At 44.4% G+C, this 10,900-nt stretch overlaps 1 protein-coding gene across 2 annotated transcripts in view; it reads right to left on the bottom strand.

Annotated features, from left to right (window-relative positions):
- Positions 1-808: 808 nt before the first annotated feature.
- Positions 809-10,900, bottom strand: part of LOC105037226 (nuclear transcription factor Y subunit C-4-like) — a 36,404-nt gene continuing 26,312 nt past the window's right edge. For both annotated transcript variants that reach the window (XM_073246810.1, XM_073246811.1), the window contains one exon: positions 809-1,953. In XM_073246810.1, coding sequence (XP_073102911.1) covers positions 1,086-1,953 — 868 coding nt within the window. In that variant the 3' untranslated portion in view covers positions 809-1,085. The remainder of the gene's footprint in view (positions 1,954-10,900) is intronic.

Below are 10,900 nucleotides of genomic sequence, written 5' to 3'. Positions count from 1 at the left end.
CCCGGTCATATGTCCTCAAATATTTTCATCCAAATAATTTGCATCGAGGATGGTCAAGATGGAGCCCCAGCCAAAGGATTTATGGATCAGATAGAGATAGATGATTAGCCTGAAAGCTCCCACTCATGGGAAAGATAGCTGGCCTACAAACAGAAATGCTAATCCTCTTGTACCTTTTTGTGCAATCGACTACTAATCATGACAAGCAAATTATTCGTTATAACCTTTTTAACACAATTAGTTATTTGGAATAATTCCAATCACACGTCTCCCTAAATTTTCTACCAAGAAGTCTTCAATATTTCATGCATGGAAAAATATTTAATATTGGAGATTGTATGATAGTTCACAAGTCCTGCCTCTGATTCCTGTATGACACACTAGCTCAAGAGGCAATTATTCAGTTAGTTCCACCAAAATACAAGGCAGAAGGGCCTTTTTGCCAATACCTGTTGAAAGACAATTTTAAAATTTTATCATGTACACACGCAGTAAACTGGTAATGTTTGACAAATCATGCTGACCTTCACAAAAACACAATATGCCAACGGAAATGCATGCTCATTGATGGCATGCGAGCATTGGAACGAATCCCCTGACATCTTTGTTGTAACCACTGTTACCTACAGAAATGCCTAATAACATCAACCACGCAAGCACTAACTAGCAAGTTTTCACATGCAATCCACAACACAATCTTTAACATCGTAACGTACGTTGAACAGACGAGAACCGTCTGAAGATCCAAAATCCAGGTCCCCCACTCCCAGTATTGATTCTCACAACAATCCTCTAGAGATCACGGATATCAGTTTTAAATTAAGAACAATATGTTTTATTCCCTACCAAGTCAGAAAATGACAGCTCAGATAAAACACCAGTACAAAAAATTGAGACCCTTCAACTCTGGCAAAAACTCTAGGGTTTTAAATACTTGACCTACTAACCAACAAAAGGTCAATGGAACGCTAATCGTAACAACCACTCTTACAGCAGATGAGTACATGCCATTTGGTTGAACAACTTTCCTTCCTGGGACTGAAAATTCCTGAGCCATTTAGTAGTTCTCTATCCTTTTTATATATTTAGCCGCTATCAGGCATTTGTTGCTGCTGCTGTGCCTGCTGCTGCTGAGGCTGCTGCCACATGTAAGCCACCGGATGAGGTGGCTGGGCAGTGTACATTGCCGCTGTGGTTGCTTGATCAACTGGCTTCCCCATGATCATCCCTGGGCCTGCCAACTGATGCTGTGCTGGTACATAGTAATAGGGGCCCGAGTCAGCAGGAGCACCCATGGTAGGCAAAGCAGCTCTGGCAATCCCAATGCCCTCTTCCTTTAGCTCATCCCTGGGAACAATATCAACTAGAAAGTCAAATATGTCAGTCCTGGTTATAGCAGCAGCTATATCATTCTTTTGAAGTGTTCTTCTCTTGTTTTCCTCAGTATGGATCCATGATCTTAGTGTGAGCTCCAGTATAAACATCTCACATGCCTTGGCAAAGATCACGGGGGCCTCAGCTGAGATCATCCTGACATCCTCATCGGCCTTCATGATTTTCTTAATCCGAGCAAGCGGCAGGCTGTGGTTCTTGAAATCAGTAGCATGTTCAATCTCTAACATCTGGTTAGCCCAGAAGGTCTGGAGCTGCTGCTGTTGTTGCTGCTGCTGCTGGTGATGGAACTGTCGGACCTGCTGGTAAGCAAGCTGGTGCTGGCTTGTGAGCTGCGCTGGGCTAGTGGGGAAGGTTGAGGTTGGTTGTGCAGGAGATGGTATGGCTCCAATTACTGCTGGAGCTCCGGTTACCATTGCCGCAGATTGGTAAGTAGGAGCAGCATATGCTATTTGGGCAGCACCAGTGACAATTCCCATCACCGGATGAGATGGCTGCGTGGACTGTTCCATGCTCGGAGTGCCAGTTAGTGTTTTGACTACTTGAGTTTTGACCACATGACTGGAAATACAATAAGATATTTAGGGAAAAAATTAAGAGTACTGGCAGTTACAGACTTACAGATGTCAAATGTTGCTAGCAATTTGATGCTTGAGGTTAAAACCTAAAAGTACTGGCAAAAACTTGCACTTTTATATGCTTACCAACTCCAACAAGCAAACAAACTATGAGAATTAATAGTTGTATTACATTTTTTTCTCTTAACAATGATGCTGTTTATATATTTGAAAATTCTCAGCAATGAAGCTATGATATATTCTATACACCAAAATGATAACCATTAATCCTTGTCCCAGCCATACAGGGTCAGCTTATGGATTTGCATTTGCCAAGAATTCCTACTTAGTTGCTTGTTAATGGATTTTACTGATAAAAGCAACTTCCATCAACCTATACCAGAAATAAGAATTAAATGTGGTTGTGTTGAAAGGGTCATATTATAAACGAGATTGCAGCATTTGCGTTATTTTGCGTCATGAAGGGTACTAAAACTAATATGACTTGAATGTAAAACATATTAACCTACACATGGTCCTGTCAAAAGTACTCAATATATTATCTAAAATAACTCGTAGAACATTGGAAATAACACTGTGTTTATTCTTAGTCATCCTCAATGACCTTTCTTTAATTCAGTAAATATTAAATTATTAAGTGACCAAAAAACATACATTACTGTGATCTCCACTTTCAGAACCCTAGCCACTTGAAACCTTCCTCCCTTACAATGTAGTTTCAAACATACTTTTTAAGCCCTATTATCTAGTAAATCAATTTCTCAGCAGTCATCTGCATGTCAATTTAAGTACAGAATGACCGCAATCATGCGAAGATTGATGAAACTCTCCTAGCCCAAAACCATATTGATCCACAATCATGAAGTGAGTTAAAATATTAAAATTTGAAAAATAGCTGTCCTCACTAGATACATGACCGATGGCCACTTTCACCAAATTAGGTGAAACTTATGTACGACTAGTTTACCCAACAATCTACTTCACAGTGCTATCAAGTGAATCAATATCATTAATACTAAGGGGGTGTTTAGTTGGGGGGAGTGGGAGTCTGGAATCAGAATCGGAATGGGTGACTTCCATTCCAACCGTTTGGTTAGGAAGAGTCCCATTCCGATTCCGATTCCGGGATGGAATGAGAATGACTCAATCTATATAGAACTCAATTCCTACTCTCCTCTATGGATTCAATTTTTTATTTCAATTTCGATTCCGATTCCGATCACGAACCAAATGTTTTGGAGGATTTGACCATTCCGATTCCTGATCATTCCAATTCTTATTCCCATTTTAATTCCGATTGCGAACCAAACACCCCCTAAAAGATTGAAGCCTAGTAGGGTAGAAGTCTCTAAGGCTGCCTTCTTTTCCAAAATAAAAGCTCTTACAGTATATCTTATAGAGGAAAACTAAGACAAAACCAAGGCACTCGTTGAAGAAATTCAAGCTAGGAAAACATACATGTGGTGCAACTAAATGAACTCTATGCTTCAAGAGCACAGGCTCCTTAAAATTTTAAGTTACAAAAATCCTTTTAGGTTTATCTTTATTATACTTTCACCCAATAGTTTGAAACACCTATACTTACACCCCTAAGATATAATGGCATTATCCAAAAACTTACAAAATTATAAAATGACCAAATTACTCTCCACATTTTTTAACAAGGGCTCACCTGGAATAGTCGGTTCCCTTCCTCTTTGAGCTCATGCATGCGCCACAATGGAGCAGATGCATTCAGGACTTCGGAACCGCCGCACTTAAGGAGGCAAAGACTCCAAAGCAAGAGCATGGAGGAGGTAAGGAGGAGAAGGTAAGGAAGTGGAAAGCCCAAGCGGGAGCCAGCGGTTTGGGAGCCACAAATTCTTGAGGGATTTTTTTGAGTACATCTCCACAGGGTTCGACGACTGCACCCTCCGAAGAGTCGAGTCCCATCCCCCATCGAGAGGCCAAGCCCAAGATGTCGCTCCACATGGACGATGTCGACGACGAGGTCGATGAGCGACAGCGGAGGTTCAAGGAGCGGATCAAGTACGACAAATTCTTCAGAGGGTTTGGGATGATCTCCTACTGGCTCCCTGCCGACAATTTTGACGGCAGCTGCAAAATGTCCTCGATCATAGCCGCTGTGCATGGTGCCACTGCACGAGGTCGAGGGGGCACGCCACATGGGCTGAAGCCTGGGCCTTTGCCAGCCTTATGAGAGTGCTGAGGCCTGCCCCCTCTTCCTCCAAGCCCAATTATGCCATCAAGAATGGCACCACCACGGCCACCACAACTAATGTCATCACAGCCATCAATGCCAGCAACAACATAATCAACAGAGCACCGCCATCGACAGCAGCAGCACCAAGTTAGGCGCCAATCCCTCTTGCTAGCTAGCTGTTGGAAGCCAATCATACTGTCTAGTCCTCTTCCTCTTCCCCTTAATGTTTATAGCTAAATCAAGCTCGGACTTTTGCTTGTAATTTCTTGATTTAACATCTTCATTTTGAGTGGTGACTTGTAATTCTAATTCACCTACATCTGTTCATTTTGCTCCCTCGCTTGCTCTCTCTCTTTCTTTCTTTGGCTTTTTAAAGATACATAGTATTCTATTTCCTTTTCCCCAAAGTATATTGTATCTTCTCATTCCAGAGTTGAATGGAGCATCAATGGATTGGATTGGTGGCATTCATGAACAATTTCTTTACTCTCCCACTTCGAAGTCTTCACCCAAAGCAATATCTTCATCAACGGCAACATCGACCAAGTACGACCGTGAAACAAGGCCCTGCAAACACCGATGCTGGTGCCAATGTTCTAATGGGTGGTTGCAGGAGAAGATCCGGGACTTGGGACTGGCAGTGATCATGGGGAAGAGCCACGTGGCGCATTCGATACCGAGGATGCCTGAGTTCATGGCGCCAAAGCTATACGAGCAGTACATAAAGCTGGTGGACATCTACTCGTTCGGGATGTGCGTGCTGGAGATCCCCATAATGAGTGCAACAGCATCCCCAAGATCTACCACAAGGTCACGGCCTAGGTGCGCCCGACAGCTTTGGGCAAGGTCCACGACCCCGAGGTCTGAGGCCTTCATCAAGCACTGCCTCGCCAAGCCCCACGCCCGACCCTCCACCATCGAGCTCCTCAAGGACCCTTTCTTCAATGGCCTGGATGATGACAAAACCCCACCTCCCCTAATCTTGCCTGTCGAGCACGGCAATTTGCCATCGATGGACATCTCTAGCCTTTGGCTGGATTGAAGAGAATGCATGCATTGGGGCCTGGCTTTTTCTTATCCTTTGTTTAAGGCTATTTCGATCATTTCAAAATTTTATTACAATATGGCAATTAGGTCCAAGTTAACATTAACAAGCCGCCTAATAGCATGGGTTAGACTGTAGGGTTGCATAAAACGTGAAGAGTGTAAATATAGGTTTTGAAAATTGCTAGGTGTAACTGTAATTTCGACCAATCTTAAGTGGATTTTTGTAATTTACCCTAAAATTTTTTAATCTTCTCGACTAATTCACCTACAGATTCTAATAATGAAATATGGTTTCTAACAACCATATCCTAGTCCAAATGACAATGGAAAGCATTTAATTGCATATTCTCTGACACATTTGAGTTCTTTTAGTAATGTTGATTATGCTTATCATTGCCGCAATTGCCTCTGTAGCTTCTAGAAAATTATGCCAGTTATAATTCAAATGATCGAACATGAGCTTTGATATCCGTTGATAAGAGTAGAGATAGAAGTCAAGTTCCAAAATGCATCAGCAATACTGAAACTGCGCTTTTGAGCTACATTATGATGTCAAGGGAAAAGTTGAAAGAAAAAACATTACAATAAATAATAAGGATCTCAAAGAACCAAGTTAATAAAGAAAGCCCAACAATGGAGACTATCATCTAGAAATGCAATTGATAGATATGGATAAAAGAGGGAATAAACATATATATGGCTTTTGCCAACTAGCAAAAAGCATATGAAAATATAAGAATAGTACCATTTAGGGATATACCAGTCAGATCTCATTGGTCCAGAAAGATCTTCTCTGCTAGTCCTTATGGTTTACCAATAGATTGAAATCAAGTTGGATCAAAGAATTTGACAAAGCCAGGCAACAACTAATTCCTATCTCCTATGGATAAGATAAATCACCTTGAAAAAAGGATCAAATCTCCCTAAAAGAGAAGCCCCAACCAGAAAGATCTTATTAGAATGATAGGATCTTCTGGATCCAAACAGGCCCTTATTGTGATCTGGTGGATAAGTACTACAGTGAAACTGTTGAAAGGCATTCATGTTGGAGCACTGATGAATGTCAAAAGTAATTTTGGTGAAACGACCATGTTTCTAATCATGATGAGCATGCATTGAGGTCAGCAATATGTGCATATTTTCTTTAAAATTCAAATGATATAGATCTGATCACTGCTAAAGTTCAAGATGTATCAAGGTAATTTATATTTGCAAATAATATAGTGATTTATGGGAATGAGTAAGTTAAATGCCGTATTGGATTTTGTGAAAGAAATACCTAAGAGGAACAAGCATTTTACAATAAGAAGAATGGAATAGAGAGTGCAACTTTTGTGAAAGTGAAAACAAAAAATGAGGCCCTTTCAAAATTAATGGCTAAGAGATACCCCATTTCAATGGTTTTTATCTTACTCTTATCAAAAAGAATTCAGAGACAAATAAAGGCACATAACATGATCTGATCAGGGGAAAAAAGAATTTTAACAACTTGATCTAAACCATGATAGAGCTTAATAAATCTTTATTATGAGAAAGAATATTATCCTAGAAATATCTTTAACCATAGCTACACTTAGGCCCTATTTGGCAAAGCTTTCAGAGTGCCAGAAAACACTTTCTAGCCCTCCAATTGCACTTTTGGATGGTGCAATAATATTTAGTAAAAAATCATAAAGCTATTTTAACTTTGCCAGACAACTGAAAAAGTCTATTTCGGAAAAGCTCCATTTTGGAGCTTTTACCCAAAAATGCTTTCCGGCAAATATCAAGAAACTATTTTGATTGAATTATTTTTTTCTAATGATCGAAATGCCCACCAACAAATCTTATAATTACATATTATATCATATCATATTATATTATTATACTATAATACAAAATAATAATAAATTAATATTATGATATACGATAAACATATAATATAATTTATTATATTATCATCTTGTTGGTGCAAAAATCCGCCTGCGTCGGAGAAGCTGGAGTCGAGGGAGTCGTGGTCGCCGTCGGGACCTGCAAAAGAAGTCTAAACCAGAGGTGGGGTTGCTCCGGCAAGACCCTCCGACGCTCAAGTCAGTTCTCTGCCTCAACAAGAATGGAGTGCTCGAACGAAAATTTTAACAGAGTTTTGGGAAAGAAAATAGAGCTTAGAGAATAACGTATCTTGGGTCCCCCTTTTATAGACGGGGGGAGCAAAGGATTGATAGCGACTGTTTATGATCGCCTCGTCGTGGGCCGTACGGAGCCAGGAGAAATTTATCATGAAGAGTAATGGGGTGGAGTCGTGGCTGTCACCATGGCTCGCCACGTGGAATCAGTTGCGGGGAGTGGAGCGGCGTCCGTTGTCGCGACTCGTCAGGGAGTGGCGGAACTGCACAGGATCCGTTGCAGGAAGTGGAGCAGAATCGTGGCCGTTACTGCGGCCTGCCAGGGAGTCATGGAGCCGCGTAGGATCCGCCGCGGGGAGTGGAGCAGAGTTATGGCCGTTACTGCAGCCTGTCAGGGAGTGATGGAGCCACGTAGGATCCGCCGCAGGGAGTAAAGCAGAGTTGTGGCCGTTACTGCGGCCTGCCAGGGAGTGATGGAGCCGCGTAGGATCCGCCGCAGGGAGTGGAGCAAAGTCGTGGCCGTTACTGCGGCCTGCCAGAGGGTCCGGACTTGTCGGCCAAAGTTCGATTGGAGTCTGCTTTCCGCAGAAGTCCGGATGGGGATCATTTGTCGAAGAATCTCGATCGAGACCTTCAGCAGGAGTTCAGGACGGAAGTCCAGCTCCCGTGGGAGCCCGGACAAAGCCTACCTGTAGCTGGAGTCGGAGGCGAAGTCTGGCTCCCGTAGGAGCTCGGACGAAGTCTTCCTGCAGTCGAAGTTGGAGATGGGGTCCGGCTCCCGTAGGAGTCCGGACGAAGTCTTCCTGCTGCTGAAGTCGGGGACGGAGTCCGGCTCCCGTAGGAATCCGGACGAAGCCTTCCTGTAGTTGGAGTCGGAGGCGAAGTCCGGTTCCCGTAGGAGTCCGGACGAAGTCTTCCTGCTGCAGAAGTCGGGGACGGAGTCCGGCTCCCGTAGGAATCCGGACGAAGCCTTCCTGTAGTTGGAGTCGGAGGCGAAGTCCGGCTCCCGTAGGAGTCCGGACGAAGTCTTCCTGCTGCTGAAGTCGGGGACAGAGTCCGGCTCCCGTAGGAGTCCGGACGAAGCCTTCCTGTAGCTGGAGTCGGAGGCGAGATCTGGCTCCCGTAGGAGTCCGGACGGAGTCTTCTTGTGGTTGAAGTCGGGGACGGAGTCCGGCTCCCGTAGGAGTCTGGGCCAAGTCCACCTGCAATTAAAGGCAGGGGCGAAGTCCGGCTCCCGTAGGAGTCTGGGCGAAGTTCACCTGCAATTAAAGTCAGGGGCGAAGTCCGGCTCCCGTAGGAGTCCGGATGAAGTTTACCAGCAGTCGAAGTCGGGGATGAAACCCGGCTCCCGTAGGAGTCCCGACGAAGTCCACCTGCAATTGGCGTCGGGGGCGAAGTCTGACTCCCGTAGGAGTCCGGACGGGGTCTTCCCGCAGACGGAGTCGAAGACGAGATCTGGCTCCCGTAGGAGTCCGGACGGAGTCTTCTTGCGGTTGACGTTGGGGACGAAGTCCGGCTCCCGTAGGAGTCTGGGCGAAGTCCACCTGCAATTAAAGTCAGGGGCGAAGTCCGGCTCCCGTAGGAGTCCGGATGAAGTTTACCAGCAGTCGAAGTCGGGGACGAAGCCCGGCTCCCGTAGGAGTCCGGGCAGAGTCTACCTGCAATCGGAGTCGGGGATGAAACCCGGATCCCGTAGGAGTCCGGGCGGAGTCCATCTGCAATTGGCGTCGGGGGCGAAGTCCGACTCCCGTAGGAGTCCGGACGGGGTCTTCCCGCAGACGGAGTCGGAGACGAGATCTGGCTCCCGTAGGAGTCCGAACGGAGTCTTTTTGCGGTTGACGTCGGGGACGGAGTCCGGCTCCCGTAGGAGTCTGGGCGAAGTCCACCTGCAATTAAAGTCAGGAGCGAAGTCCGGCTCCCGTAGGAGTCTGGGCGAAGTCCACCTGCAATTAAAGTCGGGCGAAGTCCAGCTCCCGTAGGAGTCCGGACAAAGTCTACTTGCGATTGGAGTCATGGACGGAGTCCGGCTCTCGTAGGAGTCCGGACGAAGTCTACCTGCAGCCGAAGTCATGGGCGGAGCCCGGCTCCCGTAGGAGTCCGGGCGAAGTCTGCCTGCAGCCGGAGTCCTGGGCAGAGCCCGGCTCCCGTAGGAGTCCGGGCGAAGTCTGCCCGCAGCCGGAGTCGTGGGCGGAGCCCGGCTCCTGTAGGAGTCCGGCCGAAGTCTGCAAGTGAAGTCGACCACCACCGAACTTGGGTGGAATCCGCCCGTCGTGGTGAGTCAGGTCGACGTTGGTGGGGGTCCATCCGTCGGCAGAACTTGGAAATATTGCGGAGGCTCGGCCGCCAGAGAGATTCGGCGAGGTGTCGTCGGAGGTCTGACGTCAGTAGAATCCCCGAGGGGTCACTCCTGACACGAACTTCAGCTGGGGGGTTTTACACCCAACACATCTATTATTAAATTAGATTATAATCCATTACATTATATTACATTATAATTATAATAATATTATATTATGTTACAATATTATGTTATATTATATGATAATAATATTATTCAATATAATAATATTTTAATATATAATATTATATTATTTTTTACTATACAATACTACATGATGTCTGTTACCATCATTTAAAAATACCAAAAGCACGTTTTTATTTTAGTTATCAAACATATATTAAATTTTCAAAGTACTTGATAAATATGATTACCAAACAGCAAATAGTTTTTTTTTCAAAACTCTACTTTTTGAAAGTTTTACTTTCAAAAGCTCGAAAAGCTCTATTGCCAATAGCAATCCCAAAGAGGACCTTAATGTCTCAACCAACAGTAAATATCATGGACATGCATAGCAAAGGAAAATATGCTTGGAAGACATATAACGAACACAAAAGGATCAACTCAACTACTACTACACCTTGAAATGTGCCCACGTGACTGAAATTATCCACCCAAACCTTAAAAGATCTCCTAAACTTCTAGTTTTAGATCTACAAAATATGCCTATCCTCTAAATTAGCAACCACAAAGTTGCTATATTACACTTGGACATTTTTCAACACATCCCCCCCCCCCCCAATAAAATTTCAGAGGGCTTGCACAAAAAGGTTCTACACTCCTCGAGCCAAGCCTACATATTTTAGGTCCAATGACTTCTAAGATTAGCTTAGGTTCTTTCCCAAATAATATTACCCAATTTGAATCTTTAAGAGCTATGAAAAATATAAATGTCACAATCAAGGTATTCCATATCAATCCGAATCGGCCGGTACATCCCGTATCGAACTAAACCGAACCGAACGGGTGGGGAATCGGTCCAGTTCGACTCTAATTTTCAAAAAATGATGCGAACCATACCAAATCAGTTCAAGTACATCCCATACCGAACTGAACCAAACCAGTGGGGAACCACCAGTCCAATTCGGCCCTAATTTTTGGAAAATGACACGAACTACACTGAACCAGTCGATTCGGTACGATTCACGGACAAACCATCCAAAATCGAGCGGTATGGCTCGGTTTGGCTCGATTCAGGCCCGAACCAAGCTGTATCGATAACGTGGGGGCGTGTTTG

This window comes from Elaeis guineensis, chromosome 12 (genome assembly GCF_000442705.2).
Source record: "Elaeis guineensis isolate ETL-2024a chromosome 12, EG11, whole genome shotgun sequence".
NCBI lineage: Eukaryota > Viridiplantae > Streptophyta > Magnoliopsida > Arecales > Arecaceae > Elaeis > Elaeis guineensis.
The sequence above is the reverse complement of the archived record's forward strand: the minus strand, read 5'-3'. Positions and strand labels throughout refer to the sequence as shown.